The 19,038-nt window shown below is 44.8% G+C and overlaps 1 protein-coding gene across 4 annotated transcripts in view; it reads left to right on the plus strand.

Moving 5' to 3' along the window:
* Window positions 1-19,038, plus strand: part of ARHGAP1 (Rho GTPase activating protein 1) — a 902,391-nt gene that overhangs the window by 168,452 nt on the left and 714,901 nt on the right. For all 4 annotated transcript variants that reach the window (XM_069623207.1, XM_069623205.1, XM_069623208.1 and 1 more), the window contains 2 exons: window positions 3,934-4,115; window positions 8,844-8,942. In XM_069623207.1, coding sequence (XP_069479308.1) covers window positions 3,977-4,115; window positions 8,844-8,942 — 238 coding nt within the window. In that variant the 5' untranslated portion in view covers window positions 3,934-3,976. The remainder of the gene's footprint in view (window positions 1-3,933; window positions 4,116-8,843; window positions 8,943-19,038) is intronic.

The following is a 19,038-nucleotide window of genomic DNA, read 5'->3' on the forward strand; positions in this document are numbered from 1 at the left end:
TCTTGAGATTCCCGCCCCCTGGCACCTCTTAATATTGTCCCCTTCTGTATATTATTTAGGCCTACAGGTTTTCTATCTTGGCCACTGAAGGGTCCCGGATTTATATGGTTCTGGTGGGTGGGATTCAGTTTTTGGAACATAAAGATCTCCCATAGCCTTCGGGCCAATTTGCTGATTTTATTTAGGTCAGATGGATTATCATCTGATGCACCCTAAATACGCATCTAGTCAGTCCATTTGACGGAGCAGAGTGCATATCCTCCTTATTTTCTGTATTAAGGCCTGGGTTATTTAAGATACTTTCCTCAGATGGATTTAATAATATATATTTCCTGTAGAAGTTGTTTTGCTGAGGCAATATTAAATAGTACAGGTTTATTGCTAGGTAATGGGTGCCTGTTTTGTGTAGGATTGGGTTAAGTATAGGGACCTCCTTTTGAGCAGGTTCAGGACTTTGGGATCCCTCTCCAAACTATGCTCTGACTTGCCAATAGGATCCTACCCTGTGGGGGGCCTTAACTGATCACCTAAAGGTGCATCGTTCGTCTGACCAATCATGCCACCCTCCTCCAAATTGTTTGGAGGGACTTCCTTATTCTTATTTATAGCAATTTTCAGAGGAATAGCAATTTCCCCTTCCTTAATAGACTTTTGCTGTATAGCCCGCAGTTCCCCTTTTCTTCCACAGCCTTTATGTGAGGAGTGGCAGTGCCATGATCTAGCGCAGTAATTTCCTTCACGTTCTTAAGACCCTCTAAACTGTTTATAAATGGCATGCTTTCCTTTGCAGAGAGTTCCTTTGGAAATACCAAATTCTTAAAGAATGTATTAGTAACTTTTATTTGTTTCAGATGCTTTTCCTATCGGGAACTATCTTTTAATCGGGGAGTCTTCTTTAGTTAAATCAAAAACCTCTGCATTCTTGATTATATTTGGGATCCCCCTTTCACTGGGAATATTGTCTTGTTCGACTTCTTTACCCAACTGCAAGTCTATGATTATTGCAGATTTAACTGCAACTGAAGGTGCATTTAGGCTCTATGATTACTGTTTCTTTATATGTCCCGACGGACTAACCTGGCCACCTATGAAAATCACTGGAAGGAGGGTTAAGGGGATTTGCGGTTTAGGTGGAGAATTGTCCTCCCTCATTAGCCTCTTCAGTTCTTCACATCTGTCTATGCCTTGTAGCCTAGCATATATTTCAGTAAGGATTTGGGAATGTGATCTTGCGTCTGTCCATATGTGGTCATATAAGCTGTGGAAGGATCGAAGCACCATATTTAGCGCAGATACTGTTGGTTGGGTAAGTCTGATTCTTTCATCAGCTTCCCTTAATGTATGATGTAAAATTGGGTCATTTAAGTTATCATTTGTAGACTCAGGTAATAGGCCCCTTTCCCTTAACCAGTTTTGCTTTGCAGTATATTCATCTATGAAGTTAGTGAGTTCAGTGGGGGATCCCATATAGGAGGCACCACAAGTCTGTTGGGTAACCCTATTTATTTCTGATACTCTAGATATTAGATTATTCTCAGCCAAAGCTTTATCTGCACATTCGATGATACTAATAACATCGATATAATTGTGCGAGATTTCCTCAACCTCCAGTTTTTTTACTACTTCAGTGTGTATAGTCTAAACTAGCCACTGCCAACGAAGAGGGCACTAATCTTATATCTGTACACGTTCTGTTATTGGTTCTCCTGTTTTTATTTTTGTAGAGTTTATATTTGGGGGTGCTCAATGGAGGTTTCATCATTGGAGTTTTGAATAAGCTGTCTACATGGAGTGAGACCTCCGAAGTGGCCTCTTTACGAAGGGGAGATTTCCCCTGTACTTCCGGTCCCAATTTGGGTGTACATTTAGGGAATGGGTCTGGTACCGAAGCTTTAGGTGGAGCGGGTACCATAGTCTTTTTAGTATCTATAGTTACTGCATGCTTGCCATCCTTAACATCAGGAACTTGTAGAGTGGACTTAGTTCCATGCAAGGGTTGTGAGGAACTATGTTCACCCCTCAGGCAGATAGGCATGGTGGTTCCAAACAGAGGATAATTAAGCCCATATGAGGTAAGTGCCCCTTTCTCACTATATTCTCTTCTACTCGGTGTAACCTCCCCAATTTCCTCAGACCCTTTCCCCAGGTGCCTAGCTAGGATAGCCGCTAATCGATCTTCTTGGGCAGCAATAGAAAATATTTATTTCCCCTTATATGTGCAGTTATTAGCATTTGACTCAGGGGGTCCATCCTGATTTGATATTTTTTTGTCATTTTATCTTGGGAGTATACTTGTGCCTGAGTGGTGGACTGCTCTTTAAGAGTATCCCCCAAATAAGAATTAGACACAGCAATCCCATATTTGGGCTCCGTCCTTTCTCCACTTACTAAGGCTTTCTTGAGCGCCTTGTCCACAATCTCCTCCCGGGAATCCATTAAAATAGTCCTATACGGGTCATGTAAGTGAATCCACAGAGTCTAAAACTTTAGGTAAAACAAAGTATAGAACGGTGTATCAGTTTCTCAAAACACTAGAATAGCATATAACTACTCTCCCAGAAGCCAGTGACCTACTCTATATTTGCCTATACAATTCCGAGTCAATAAAAACAAATCTACATTTCAGATAATTAATTATATTTTAAAACATCCACAATCAAAATACTGAATCAATACTTTACGCACAAACCACAGATCAGATGGTCCTGGGAAGCAGGATTCAATAGTTTATAATCGCAAAACGAGGGAGAATAGAATCAGAGCCCACAGAATCTGTATAAACACTGCATAATACGGCTGAGAATCCTCAGAGGAGAGAGAATCTCGCAACTCCTCCAAAGGTATCAAGATGCAACTCCACTTTCCAGGATTAGAATTATGAGTTTCCTAAAGTCTCAATCAAAGGGAACAGCACGAATCACGTCTGACAGTTTGAGCTGCCAGAGTCCGACTCTTCTCTCCCCCCCCCCCCCCAAGTCACCCCGTAACCTTAATTCCACCGGGAAGGTGTAGCAAAGAGAATAAATATTCCTTTTAAACTTGAGACTACTAAATTAATAAAGTCTACAGTTGATAAGATCTCAGTGGTCGCAGAAAGGTGATTTTAGAATCTTCAGATTAGTCAATCACCACTACATCAGCAGAGAGCACGTTCCACAGATGGTCTACGTAGACCACTGCAGAATTAAGTGCAGAAACTAACCCTTTCCAGGAATTCCAGAATGGTAGGAGGGTAAGGAGGACAAATTACTTGCAGGCTATTAGTGTCCATAGCTCACACTAATGTCCATTGCAAGCAGAGTGCGCCTCCCATCAAACGGCAAAACAGCGGCTCCAGCCCTTTACGCTCCAGGGCTTAACGCTGCAAAGGGAGTAGCCTGAAACTTTTATCCTCGTAGCAAAAGTGGGCAGGGCCAAACGCCATCCCATTGAGGAGTCAATACAAGGTGCTGTGTAGTGTTGATGTGCAGGGTCCTTATTCGATGGTTGAGTGGTATGGAGATGCAGGACATATGCCGGATATTTGGCCAGGATTTCTCAGCGGTCTTTGGGGTTGTGCTCAATTGTTGAATGTTAGTGGTGTTGGTGCTGAGCTGCAGACCATTTAGAACTGTGTTAATTGATGCAGAGCTGCAGCGACCTATATGGGTGTTGTAGAAATGGAGTGCAATTACAGGTTCTGTTTAGAAGTTGCGCGATACAGGCCCTTTTTTAAGTCTTTTACATGCAGACCATGGATTGTCTCCAGGAGACATATTTGTGGGTTCGAGTTTAGGAAGGAGCCCACTCTTTCATTTCAGATTTTGTGGAAACAGTGGGCTTGGGTTGGCTCTGAAGAGAGGGCGATATATTCTCATTTGAATGTCCAATGAACTTTCCTTATGGATTTACTCTATGCATGACATGACCTGTGACTGAACCTTCTTTCTCTAGTTCTCCATTCTAGGCTTTCGGCTAAGTGCCAGAAGGACATACCATGGCCAGCGACCCTCTGACAGACCTGCAGGACGACATGGGCATTGACAACACTAGTCATTCCTTGGATCAACTGAAACTGGCTTCACTGGACGACAAGAACTGGCCGCTTGAAGATGCTCCCGATTTCCCAAAGCCAGGTGGGGTGATGTTGACGTTTGGCAAACTTCCCAAAGTCCTTCATGCAGATTGTAGATCACTTGAGGCCACAATCGAGTAACCTGTGGAAAGCTATGAACCAATAAGCAGTATTTAAACTTCAGGGGAGTGTTGGCAAATGGCAGCATTTTCGCTTACACCGAGATATCAACTTTGGACAACGTCTCATTTCCACTACCCGAGGACACTGGCTGGGTTTTCAGTCTGTGCCCTCCTCTGGGAGTAATGGAATCTGCTTTGTGTCCCCTCTTTTGGAGTGTATTTTGTGCAGTGCTACCATTTAGGTCCCTCATGCAAGTGCTGTGGAATTTGCTCGGCTTTACTTCTATTGTTGGGAAGGAGGGTTCTCGTGCAATGATACGGATGAGGCCCTTATCCCTATTGTTTTTTCTTGGTAGCTGTGGTCAATGTTGCACGCCACCAGTGGGGCCAATGTTCGTCTTGTCTTTCAATTCCGATATGTGGAACCCCCTTTGCTCTTATCCCCCCACCCCCTGTCACTGTTACAAGAGCTGTCCCTGCAATTCTGAAGTCCAGATCCCTCCTGAAGGAGCTGTGGAACCTGCTATGCCCTGACTTTGTAGCAGTATGGGTGAGGACCTTCAACCCCTTCCTTTGGGAACTGATGCATTTCCCCTTTGCTGGAGTAGCCACCAGTGTTGCATTCCTTGTTCCTGCTCCAGCAGCTGGAGAACCAGCCTCCATGGTATTATCAGTCCCTACAGCCGGTAAATGCTCTCCTTTCCAGCGTGGTATCACGCCCATAGATTGTTAGGGAGAATTCTCTGTTTAGGCTGAATTTCCTAACCTAGTGAGTCCCCCAGCAGCTTTGCTGGATTTCTGGAGTTTGTTTTTTTCTCCTGCCAAGAGTGAGACTCTTTTTCTCCCATTCTTGGACATGATTTATGGTGTTCCTTTGACTGGTAACGTGTTTTATGGGTTATGGGGTCCTTTACTCCATAGGGTCTCATGTGTTTTTACTATGTGTTACACAGCACCCTCCGTGCAGTGACACAGGGGTGTCATAGTGATACCCCACCCTAGACTCCATACCCTGGGACTGACTACTGTCTCCCAGGGCATGTAAAGTCACCATTGGCTTTACTAGTCCCAAATTATGAACAGAAACCAGTACACACCACCATATTGTGGATGTACTGGTCAGGGCAATTCGATTGCCCCGGGGTCTGTTAGTCGAGGGGGCGCGTCTCCGTCCCTCCTGATCGAGTTTTGGCTGGTGGCAGTGGATACTACTTTTTATATTCGACCGCGAATATATCCCTATGGGATTTTCCCATTGTTCGAGGCTACCAACTTTAATTATTTAATTCTCATAGCCTCGAACATACCGCCGGTTTATTTATTTAATATTAATTCGCTGGTTGGTATTTTTTGCCAGGACGCGATTCTAAAATGGCGTTTGTGTTCTCTTCTGTGACTCCAACCCAAGTCCACAGAAGCCTCCAAAAGTGGTGCCACTCTGTCTGGGTACCACAGGGTGTGTGGGAGGGGGTTTAGGCACCCTGGACTGACTTACCCTGGTAACTCAAGTCGCACTCTTGTGTGATTGGCCCTGGTAGTGAGCCGACAGGCTCACCACTTAGCATGTTTGGTTGACAGCTAGGCTGCGTGAATGGGGGTGTGCTGCATAAAAGCAGGGCTTTGGGGACTGGAACTTCAGAAGTCGCCACAGGACCTGAGAATCCGATGAGGTAGAAGCTGAGCCGACCTGCTACGACGACATCACGGGTGGAGCCCTGCGGAACCGACTCACCACTTCCCGACGACAGAGAAGATCTCCCTGCTGGAGAGTCTTCTTCCCCTGACTGGTGGGCACAACCAGTTTACCTTCTTTTTCTCGCATCCCAGGACGTCTTGTGGTCGAATTGCCCGTTCCAAGCACCCCGGCAACCGGATAGCCACTTACCACTGGACCGCGAACAAAAGGACCGCTCCTTGTAACTGAGAACTCTGCGGCTGGTTTCTTCCCTGGCAGTGCAACGGACTCCTGTCTTCCTCCCCGATGAGATCCTCTCTTCCCCCGGACGAAGCACCAACTTGCATCCGCTGCCAGGAACAACTGCCCCCGCTGGAGTATTCTCACCACTTTAAGGAACCGTGTCCGCCAGGCCTCCCTTTGTAAAGATTGCTACAAGGTAATAATAATCCCTTAACCATCTGGACTGGGCTGGCCGCCTTGACCATCTAACTGGTCCCTTTCTTTTGGTCCAACTCTTTCTGAACCTTTTTGAGACTTTTGTGCACTTTTTAACCGTGCGACCTTGGACACATTTCGTTCTGATCCTCTTAAAGTGGATCTGGCTTTCTGAACTCTAACTTCACGGTTTGACTCTGCCTTCCTCTCTTGCTGTGTTCTTGTGAAAGTGTTGGGATCTGTTTCAATTTATATCCTGCTTTTCTCTCCCTTTTTTTAAAACGAATTATTAGAGTGCCATCTGCGTTAAGCGCTCACCGCTGTCTGAAAATAAGTGGGGCTTTACTTAAGACTTGTCTATTCTTTTAAGGGAGTGTATATCTTTTAGTGACCGTGTTTTTGAACTGCTTAATATTAGTGCCTGTTTGTTTTATTAGATGTGGTTTTAAATAAATAATTATATCTCTTTTACACCAAGCTCTGGTCAGTGTTTGCCTGTTCTACTGTGTTCTTTTGACCTACTGTGAATACTCTGTATACTGCCTAACTCTTCTTGAGGGAAGTCTGACTGCTCAGCCACAGCTACCAAGTGAATCTGTGTGGTACAGACTGCTACCAAGTGGGTTTACTGCCAAACACCTGTAGTCTTTTTACTTTTGCAGTGGTCCCAGAGGGAACTGCACAGGTTTCTGCCTAACATAGATCCCCTGAGTTTCCTCCTCTTGACACCAACTGGCAGTGTAGTATGGATTTGTTTACCCATGTTTTACCTCTCAACTCATTTTGTGAAGGCTCTTTGTGTAGGCTCTTTGTAGCCTACACATGACCTCTGTTCCTGTTTACAGGCCAGAATCCCCTTTTGGGCAGTATAGTGTGCACTTATTTTCTGTCCTGTGCCCATGGGAAGGTCCCCAGCCTCTTGTGAAGTATCCACTCAAGGCTCTTTGGTATCTTGTTCCCATGATACATACAGAGAACCTACCAGTGCTGTACAGTGGCCTCCCCTGTGTGGTGCAGCTTCGCCTCACGCATGGGTGCCAACTTCTAGATTCTGAGGGACACTGCATGACAGTTTTAAGGAGCAATCTTGCCTCCACCGGGAAGTGGTGTTAAAGCAAGTGAAGTCAGAAGAAAGTGGCCAACTTACCCAAACAAGTCCGGGTGAGTGAGAAAGTGGGGATGGGTTTGTATTCACTTCAAAATAGTCCATTTTAATACTGGCCAAAACATGATCTTTGGTCCTGCAACCTTTTTCTACCAAACATTTCAATTTCCCTCTGGCATGGGGACTGAGGACTACCCCACTGATATTCCTGTTTGTTAACACTGTGCCGTGTCAGGTTTGAGACGTTTTTCGCATTTTCTCTCATGTCTTCTTCTACTGTACATATTCTTTTGTTTTTCCACCTTTAATTCTGGACTAAAAGTACCAAAAAAGCAAAGTGACTGAAAATAAAAGCTAATAGCATCCAGTACTTGGCATGGAAAAACTTGTGATTACTGAAAACTCTCCTCTCGGTTGTAGCTTGTACTCATGCGTGCCTGTTAATACAGGCACACAGCTTTTTATTATGAAAGATGTAAAAGAAATGTGCTATTCTTAAAAAAAGATGTTATCAAATGGATTATATGGCTTTATAACATTCAAGAATCAGATTTGACTGTACAATTTACTAAGTTGTCTCATTCTCTCTGAAGCAGGAATGATTGAGCAACTATCTGTGGCCTCTGTGGGGTTTTCACTTGGATCCAAACATTCACTGCTGGACCAGCTACAGTCGTTAGTAACAAAGTGCTACCAACCCCCTCCCCAACCCCCAAAAAAGGTGAACCTGTAATTCCCAGCTCAGCATAAGACGAATAGAGAAGCCTATTACGTGTAGTCCTAGTGCTCAGCCCCTGCCACACCTTTCCTTAAGCATTTGGGGATCAAAAGCATCTTTTCCGCTGGAGTTGCCAACTGTCTCCTTGCTCGCTTTGTAGTTTTCCATCCCATAACCTGGGTCTTGCCTCCTGGGTAGCCTCCCAACTGTATACATTCCCTTTGCATGCTGTTCAGCCTGCCCTCTTAGGCTGGGCTATCTACACTTCCATGTGACCCCCTCCCCCCGTTCCATCTTGCCTCTGTGTTGCGCTGTATCCTCCACCACAGGTGTCTGCAACCTTTTGGCTCTGCAGATGTTTTGGACTGCAGCACCCATCATTCCTAGACAAAATAGTCAATGGTGAGGGATCATGTAAGGTTTAGTCAAAAACATCTGGAGAGCAGCATGTCTACTACGTTAAATTCATGTGCTCCACAACAATCTCCTTTATGGTCTCCTACCCCTAGCATACTCTGCAGCATCCTTTCCCCAATTATGGTGTGCCCTATCCTATTACTGTACTTCACCCCCTCCTGTGTTCTATCCTCACATGGTTTGCAAGCTTTGCTTTTGTGCTGCACATTGTCCACTGGTGCAGTTCAACGGCCACTATTGTACTTTGTAGTATTCTGAAATCTTTGGGCCTTTAACTGAATGGTGACCTGTGATGTTTGTTTTGTTTTAATCAGCTATTGTAGACACCAAAGACTCTCCTGATCCCAATACTCACTTGCGCTGGGACGATCCATATTATGATATTGCTCGGCATCAGATTGTGGAGGTGGCAGGTGAGTGTTTCTTTCCATTGTTCCAAAATGCCTGTTTGTTACTTTTCTACTATGTACTCCTAGCATATATGGGTATGAGATTGCTCGTGTATTCTGATGAAATGGCTGTTTATGAATTCACTCTTATGTCATCACTGAATACTTTGGTATGGGGTCTCTCTCTTGTACTCTAGCAGAAGGGCACATTTTAAGGCTTATTTCTTGTATTCTCAGAGGATGCTTGGCCATAGGAGGCCTATCTGCTGCATACTGTAAGGGTGTAGAAGTAGGAAACTGACACATAGGAGGCATATTTTTGGCTTTATACCTTTATGTAAAATGTAAAATAAGAGAAAACCCCATCTGACCCTTTTACTAAGAGGGGTTCCCAATACCAAGGATTCTGTCAGGATGTCCGTCTTAAACAAGTAGCCCACCGTCGTGTCTCAAAACCTATTTCCTTCCCTTACACTCTAAATCAAACTAAGTAATGTGGTTATCTTCTTGCTCCAGAAGAATGGCTCCCTTTTTCGGGATGATAAACCAAAGTTCACTTTCGGGTGATGAAAAGGGAAAAGTTCCAAGTTCTTCAAAAAGGCCAAAACCAAAAACTCTCAAAAGGCTTTCTAGGCTTGGCACTCTACCAACGCACATGGAAAAATAAAGACTTGTAAATGTACAGTGTTTGGGCAGAATGGTCCCTTCTCCCTCTAACCTTCCTCTGGGTTCTCAGTACTTCTCACAGCGCCAAGATGAACAATGTCCTCCTGGCCTTTTTTCGTGCAAGTCAAAATGCTAGGGGGAATGACTCCCTTCCTGTGGTCTTTCTTGGGCTTCTCGCAATGCCAAGGGAATTACTCGCTTCCCTTGGCTTTTCACACAATGTTCACAAACACTGGTTGTACGATTTCCCTTCCCCAGGCCTTTCTCCGACTCTTCACAATGCCTGGAGAATGACTCCCTTCTCTTGGCTTCTTTCACAATGTTCCTTAACACCAACAGGGAATTTCTCCTTTCACCTGGCCTTTCTCAGCCTCTTCACAATGCCAAGAGAACGAGTCCCTTCTCTTGTCTTCTTTCACAATTGTCATCAACACCAGGTGGAATGACTCCCTTCCTCTGGCCTTGTCTTCAGGCTTTTCACAATGCCAAGAGAATGACTCCTTTTGTTTGGCTTTTTTAAATGTATTCTTTGTGTATTCTGGTTTATTACAAACCTCAACCACACACAAATCCATGCAATATTTCTTTAAAAACACATAACCATTAAGAGACAGTACCCCACAACAATCCATGCTACAATTCCGTATCTAAAAGAAACAGTAAAATTCAGTATATCCCCATATCAAGTCTTAATAAAATTTGCAGCCAATGCCGCTTCCAATTACATTTCCCAGACCTTGAAATTACAGCCTCAGATGAGAGATTCTATGAACTTTCCAAATATAATAAAGCACTGCTGTGGGAATGACCAATGATTCCCCAGAGAATGCAGTAACCCAAAACTGATCTGCTCCAATATTCTCTGGTTTGCTCACTAACAAGTTATAGCTCACTTCATATTTTGTTTGTAGCTTGGGACATTCCGTTAATGTGTCTTGGCTTCTTTCACAATGTTCAACACCAGGGGAATGTCTCCCTTCCCCTGGCTTTTTTCAAGCTCTGCTTCACAGCCAACCTGGTTCACTATCTTGTCAGGTACTGTGACTATGAAGATGAATGATAACTTTTCCTTTTTATAGATGCAGGTCCCAGACTCGCCTCTCTTGCTTATACTACTTCTCTGATGGGCTTGGTTTACTCTCTTTTCAAGTACTATCATGTGTCCCAATGGTTAATAATGTTTGTTCACAACTGTCAGGGTCCTAGACCCTGTATTCCTGTCTCCTCTCGCTCTATCTGGCTTTCTCACTGCCTTCTCAGATCCCCAGTGCCTTCCCGGCAAACAGCTAACCTCTATTCTTGATCCGCGAGGGCTCTGGCTCTTCTGCGGCACCTGCACTCCTTTGCAGGGTTCTTGTGGCGCTCAGACTTCTTTTGGTCTGCAGCAGCTCTGCAATACCAATCTTCCCCTTTGTGGTGCGGCACTGTGTGGTTCCCAGCTATCCACCCACTCGCCGTCTGGTCCTTCCATCCTAGGCCGACTCCGGACCTTCCAGCTCCTCGCTCGGTGTCCCAAACTGCTTCTGCTCCGTACTTGCTCTCGTGTTTCCTCGAGGGAGAGCTAGGCTCTCATGTGAGTCTTTATTTCGTTTTTATCCTCCCCCCAATGTCCGTATAGACTAGTATGCTCACTTTGGTTCCGTGGGGCACTCTTCATGGCTCCGCACATCCTCTTTGTCCCAGTATGAATATGGTCACTCTTTTGGGTTTGCTGGACTCTTCCTCGTCACAGTTTTCCAGCATATTTCAGGCAAGTAGTCCGTACTCATCCTTGTCTCAGTGGTTCTCACAAGGGTTGGACTATCGACTCTACACAAGTGCATGGACGTGTGGAGGACTGTTGTACTGTGCCCAGGGAATGATTATGAGGGAGGTTGGGGATCTAATATGGACATACTGCATTTTCCCCAAAGAGTTGTCACTAGTCCCACGGGGGGGACCCCTCCCCATGAGATCCACCCGCTCAATACCAACCACAGGGGCACTGTCGGGTAGCAGCCTCACCTCCCTGGCTTCATGGGAAGGGGCGACATCTGAGGATTTGTCACAAAACCCATAGTTTGCATGATATCTCTCTTCAGCATCCTCATTTAATGCTTGGAAATGAGAGGGAGGTAAGAGGCATGTAAATGGAGAGGGAGAAGTAAGAGACACAGAGAAGAGACAAGGAGCTGGAGAGAAGCAAGAGTGAATCACTGGCGACTGGGAGAGAAGTAAGAAACTCTGAGGGGGAGCGAGAGAAGGAAAAGCAAGAGGGAGTAGGAGAGAATTAAGAGAGATGGAGAGAGACCAAGACCGTTCCGTATACTTTTAGAATTCCTGAGTGAGGGTCTGCTCCTGTATCTTAGATTGGCTGCGCATGCGAAGGTTCTCTCAACAGTGTCTTGTGTACACTTTGTAAATATTCCTGGGGATATGATCATGGAGGCACCACACCAGGATTAGACCAACCTGCTAGAAGGGGTTGCTCCTGTTTCTTCCCTCACAGAGGCACCCACATACATGATGGGTAATGACTTCTTAGCACCAAGCTGTTATCTAATTCTACACTTGATCAGAAAATAATTTTCTTTTTAGGGTTTAACAAAGGAACTACTTTCTTCAGTCTAGGCTTTTCAAATGTAAGAGCAAAAACGTTTAAGGAATGCAGTGCTCTGAAATTCCAGACTTTTTGGCAGGAGAATTGTCTCTCAAGCTCATGCTTGGCAGAGCGCATTAAATGTCTGTCTGCCTTTGTGTCAACATGTTCATCATTATGCAGCAGAACTTGACAGAGGTTTATGTTCAGTCATATTAGGAAGATCGCTCCCATTAAAACCTTTTGGTATATTGTTGGCAAGGACACCAGATAACCCGCTGCCCCAGAAGCACAAAGTAGCCTCTTGTGGCAAGGCACGATGCTCTCTCAGACTACATTGATGGACTTGGCGGCTTTTTTTTTACCAGCGTTTTTGATGTGTTATTTTAAAGTAATGAGCCATACTGTACATAAGGACTGTGTGCAAACATTCCAGGAGCCTGAAACCACTCTGGTGCATCCTTCCCACATGCATCCAAGATGGAAGCTATTTGATGCTTGTGAGAGCTTAGCATTTTGGCTGCTCCTACACCCAAACATTTTGCTTTTTGCAACACTGGTTTTTAGAACTGTGAAGGACATTGGGGCTTCTAGTAATCCCTCATTCCCTTAAGATAAATCCATTCATTGTGCAAATGCCGTTTATGAAATGGGGGAGGAGTGGCAAGCAAGGTGCTAGTTATGTAGATGCTGGGTAATGGGCTGTACTGCGGTACAGTCTTGTGAAATGGTCTTCAGTTCTTCTGATGGAGGAAATGCTCAAAGATATACTTTTCATTGCTGACCCTAATTGGCCTAGAGTGAGGCAATAGCAGCTTTTGAGCAGGATGTGATATACTGCTGTGTATCGACCTGCTCTTATGAACGCTACATAGAATATGTGGAGGTCTGTCGGAGCATTTTCTGTCAAGTTGAGTCCAGGTAATGGCCTGCAAATTGTTCTATAGGCTGTATGCTTTTATTTTTAAGAGAAGCTTAACCAAGGTGTTCAGGTGGTATGGTACTTGAAGTAAAGGCCACTGTTGATGTGCAAGCCTAATGATTTGGCACATTATGGAAGTGTGATTGTGAAACCTTCTCTTTTCAGGTCTGAGAGTAAAGCCTGAAATGGTGGTTGGTGAGTGGTGTGTTTTAGGGTAAAGTCTTCCCACTTTCCATATGTGAAGGGCCTCATTGACCACTTGAATGACTGCCACCTCGGTGCAGCAGTGCTGTTTGAAGCCTGACTGAAATGCTTCTAGTAGCCAGTAGCTAGGGTAGCCAGTATTGGCTTGTTTTTGTATGGCAACAGCTTTATGTGCCAAGCAATTTCTCCTCTTTGGCCCTTAAAAGCAAAATCTACTATGGTCTTGCATAAAATGGTAGCAGCCAGATTTAAAGTTTTTACAAAATGTTACTATATATTACATGGGATTGATTTTTTTTATTTTAAATGTTGAATGTGGCATGTTAGTGGACATGGAGCTAGCATGGGTTGTAGCTGAGGACATTGCCTCTTCCCCAGCCATGTACACCACCAGATCCTGCGCCGACTACTCTGGAGGGATCACAATGGTTCTATGTGAGTATCAAGTCCAAATTCCCCAAATCCCCACCATTCGAATCCCTCTCCACTGTCCCACCCTCTGAATCTCTTTTCTTCGACCCCTATCTCCCTGCCAGTTCCCTGCTCGCCTCACTAATGAAGGGGTTTCATCTCCCTGCAGCCCCTCCCTATCTCCCTTCTTTATAATTGATAGGTGCTCCCCCCCACCTTTCCCTCGCCCCAAGACCGAAGCTGTCTGATGCCCTGTGACCCCACTCTCCCAGACCACTCTCCAACTCCTCCTACCCACATGCCCCCGAACACCTCTTCCTCCCACCCCCCACACATAACAAATGCAGAACCCTAGAATGGTTGGCAGACCACAACTGCTCTACATCTATCCTTCAGAATGAACCAATTGCCTGGTCAGATCACCATGTAATCTCCTTCTCCATCCAAGGGAAAGTGCAGCCGATTACCTCACCAGCTATTATCCTGCAAACTCTTGCTAGGAATAACCGCAACATCACCTTGCAATGCCTTCAACCTCTAATTCACAACATCCTGGCCCCTGCAAACTATTCCAACTTAGATGTTGACAAACTTGCTGGCCTTTACAATAAAACTCTTGAATCAGCTGTAGACACTATTGCTCCCATCAAACTTACCAAAGCTAAACCAGCGGCCCACGTGAACAAATGGTTCACTCCAGAACTAAAAATCCTGCGGAACGGCAGAAGTTACTTGAAGAAAAACACCTAACACCAACAAAACGCTATTCACGGTAGCAGCATCTACCTATAAAACCTCTATCGTCAAGGCCAAAAAAGAGAACTACGACCACAGAATCGACAATGCCAAATCCAGAACAAAAGAGCTCTTCACCATTCTAAGGGAACTAGAGTCTCCCACCCCACCCTCAGTAACCTGCGTGAAAGATGTTGTTTGGTGCGAATAAATCCAAAAAGCCTTGGCAGACAAAATTGCTATGTTGCAATCTAAAATTGAACAGAAAAAGACTAGTCTAGGCAAAAGAGCAAACCCTCCACTACCACTCGCTACTAAAGTTCCAACCTGCCTCCCTTCTTTCGCCGCAGTCACAACGAAAGAAGTGGAAAGCATCATAAAAGGCTTCAAACCCTCCAGATGCCAAGGGGACTCCTGCCCAGCCACCATCATTCAGGAAGGCGCCAATGATCTGGCCCCTTTCATTACAGCCCTAATCAACGCCTCCTTCAAAACAAGCTGAGTCCGTAGCAGCCTCAAGAAGGCTTGGCCATGCCCCTTCTACAAAAAAAAACGAACCTAGACCCCAACATCCCCACTAATTACAGGCCAATCACCACTGTCCCCTACATCCTGAAGATCTTAGACAGTGGCCTATTTGCAAATTCAGAAGCACTTGGAAGAGAACAACCTCTTGGGCCTGAGACAATCTGGTTTCAGACCAAGGCATGGAACAGAGACGGCCCTTCTGGACCTAAAAATCCAGATGGACGAGGCAAAGGACCAGAGCAACCTAGCCATTCTCCTGCTGCTCGACCTCTCAGCAGCTTTCGACCTTGTACACCACCGGATCCTCATGGAACATCTGATGGCCTCAGCTGCATTCTCTAGCCAGGCGACTGCCTGGGTCCAATCCTTCCTAGCTGACTGTACTACCTGGGTCTTTTCACTGGGGGCTTCAGCGCACCACATACCCATCCTCTGCGGCGTCCCACAAGGTCTGTGCGTCTAGTCAACCTTCTACAATATCTTCACAAAGGTATTGTTCGATCGTCTGGATAACCTGGGTTTCACATACACAAACTATGCTGATGATACCCAGGTTCTCATCTCCCTATCAGGTTGCTACTAGATCAACAACCTCTACCTGTAGATCCAAGCCTGGATAGCAGAACATGGCTTATGCCTCAACGATGAGAAAACTGAGCTCCTTCTCGTCGGCTCCCAACCGAGGCTAAACAAACTGGACCCCTGGTACGCCTTTATCAACATAGATGGCAACCTAATCACAGTGGCCAAAGAAATCAAAACTCTAGGGGTTTATCTGGACTCCACCCTCTCGCTCAAAAAGCAAATAAACGTCACAGCCTCCTCTACAGTTTACACAAATAAGCCCATTAATGCCTGCAAAGCCTTCCTTTCACCTACCAGTTGCATTACTCTAGCCAGAGCGCTAGTGCTCTCAAAAATCGATTACTGCAATACTCTTCCTTGGCACCACAGAGCACAATCTGAACAAACTACAAGTGCTTCAGAATAATGCCCTCAGAGTGGCCCTGAGTGTCCCGCGGCACTCACACATTTCAAACTTCAGACAAGATGCCCATTGGCTACCTGTATGAGACAGAATCGCCCTTAGATCTCTCGTTATCGTCCACAAATGCCTCTCGAACCAACTAGAACGCTGTACTCTCACTGCCAATCCATCCCCAAATTCTCCCTTAAAAAAGCAGGCGGCTCCAGCTTCCCAGTCTTAGCCGCCAAGCTGTGGAACGCTTTACCTCTGTAACTCAGAGCTAAACCATCCTTCTGGACTTTTAGAGAAAAGACAAAGTGCTTGCTCTCGAAAAGAACGCCTCTACTGTCTGATAGACCCACAAATGTATTTTGTTCCTGTGTATGCCGCTCGACCACCTTGTAACCAGGTCATTTGCACTTACTGTTATCATTTTGTTTGTATGTCCATAATTTTGCTGTAACATGCTTTAAGTTTCTGGCGCCCAGTTACCTCAGGGTTCAGTGCGTGGTACAAATAAAAAAGTAAACTAAAAACTAAACCCCCATGATATCAGTATCTCAAAGACCACTTCCTGGTGTGAGCAGCAAACACTGGCTATAGATAGCAGACAATGCTTTCGCCGACTCAGTGTTCACTGTGCAGGCTAGTAGCTGGGCCATAGATTCTGCGACCCATGTTCGTTGAAGACAAATTAATTGAATCTGTCTTTGCAGAATGTACATAGATCTGTCACAGTATGCATCCTATGTTGTCCATGCCTATTGCCCAAGTCATGGCTGATTTGTATTAGCAGATCGATAAGTCTTTCTCACTTCTCCAAGGCAGAATCACATCTTCTGGTCAGAGTGGAAAGACTTTGTTTCACAGAAAGCAGTTGACTAAGAGTAATAGCGGGAAGGCCTTAATTGGATGCAAGGAGCCTGTGGGTAGACATTCCTGCATTGTTTATACACTGTGCCTGTCCTGTCCATTTATGCTGTTTGTATTTCCGGAAGTTTGGATTTAATGCACTTTTGAAGCTTGGAATGCCCATCAGTCTGTGCCCTCCAATTCAGAATAAAAGTGGCATCTCTGGTTGCTGCAGATTGAAAGATTCTTGCAAACGTGCGACTTCAGCACCAAGAGCGGAATGGATATATGCGAATTTAACAAAAAAAGAAAATACTGAACGAAAACCCAATTTCTTATTGTTTTTATTTGCGGGGTTCTCCCCCCCCCGACCCCCACGCTCCCTGTTTCTCTGATTATAACCTGACCCCAACCCTCTACCCACCCGTTTTAATCCCTTGCCCCCCCTCCATATGTATTTTTAATAAAACATTCAGGGGTTTTGTTCGGTATTTTCTATTCGTTAAAGTTATTCATTAACAATTTGTTTGTTATTACTGCATACTGAGCTGAACCTAAAGGACTTTTTGAGGGCTGAATAAATTGACAAACAATGGTGTCCGCATCGTAGGCCTCCCTTTTCCCCTGCACACCTTTGTGCTGTATAGATAGCCAACCATTATTACACAATATTTGTGCAGTTTATGCAAACGGAATTTGAAAACAAACTCCCACAGCAGGCTTAGATATCTTGTGCAGACGACTTTTACTTGTGATGAAAAGAGCTCTCTGCGTTTTGGGGCAGCCAACCCCTTCTTCAGGAGCTAATCGCAACTGAAAAAAAAGACCATATTTCTCTAAATATCTAGTAATTCCCAAATCAAAATTACATTCCAAGTTAAATTGTTAAGAAGTACACAGTGCATTCTCCTTCTCTCGTGTTCAGGTGAAAATAAATTATTTGTCCAAAGATGTTCCCAAAATCCATGCACCTGTGTCACCCTGTATGTGTTCAGAAGTAAAGAAAGAACCTCTACCCAGGCTATTAGATCAGTATAGTTGGAAGTGTCAGTGAATGAGAAGAAATCAAAAACCTAAGACCAGTTGGAACTCGAAAAGCAACATACCTAATTTTCCAGTGAAACTAATAATCCAGGTGTTGATCTTGTATAGACCAACATGTAAATAAGAACCTATACAAATAGAAATGGCCTTTGTGACATAACTGTAATGACTTCATTAATGTGCCATCTGATTTGAAGTTAATTGCAAATTCCACAATATGCGATCCTGCATTAGAAGTTATAACTACGAAGAGTAGCCGTCTACATTCGTATCTGCCCATGTTTTAGTTCACATTATTTTGCGCATGGACGATTGCATCCTTTCTGATTTTTGGGCTGACGCTGATATGCAGTGACGGCTCATTTGTATTTATCCAATGTATGTCTATATATTTTTTTATGTTGCTACTATTTGTGGTGTTGGTGTTTGTTATTCTTTTTAGCGCCCTTGTGCTCATGGGCCAATACAGCGCTATATAAATAAACGCAAACTATAAACATCAGCATATTTACTCCCATGGCGCTAGATTTAGTTTAGTTAACCCTTAAGCCCTTCCAAACATAGAGATTTCCTGTAATAAGGTCTCGAGGGAGGAGTCCACATGCATGAGGGAAAGCAGAACTTTACCTGCGTATAAGGACATTTTGTAAGTTTTCCCCCACCCGTAATCCCTGTCTCTGCGGGTTTGGTTCAGATCCTAGTGGCAAATGGCTCCATCGAAAGTGCAAATATCGGGGGGGGGGGAAGGGAACAGCCCTGCTGTGTGCCCAGAGAGATGGCTCGTTTTGGGGACCTAATCCCCTTGACTCTTAAGTGATGTAGAGGGGCGCTAGTAGTTGGCCAAGACCCATTTTTTGACATTCGGACCAGTCCCATTGTGAGTGAGAACCCTGTACATGGAGCCCCAGTCCTCCAGATCGAATGCTTTGTGAGCGTCCAGTGAGATGACTCCTAGTTCTACTCCTGCCCTCAAAGCACTCCCAATAAGGTTTAGGATACACCTTATATTATTATGAGTGGTGCAGCCAGGATAAACCCAGTTTGCTCTCCAGGTGTCGCAGGACCGCTGTAAATCTAGAGGCTAAGAGTTTGAAAAATATCTTTGCGTCGTTGTTTTGTAGGAGCTGCAGTCCTTGGGATCCTTTCAAGGCTTGGGAATGAGCACCATGAGAGACTCTTTGATAGAGGGCGAGATTCGCCCTGTGTGTAGAAA

The sequence above is a fragment of the Ambystoma mexicanum genome, chromosome 11, assembly GCF_040938575.1.
Source record: "Ambystoma mexicanum isolate Mex_15411 chromosome 11, UKY_AmexF1_1, whole genome shotgun sequence".
NCBI classification, from domain to species: domain Eukaryota; kingdom Metazoa; phylum Chordata; class Amphibia; order Caudata; family Ambystomatidae; genus Ambystoma; species Ambystoma mexicanum.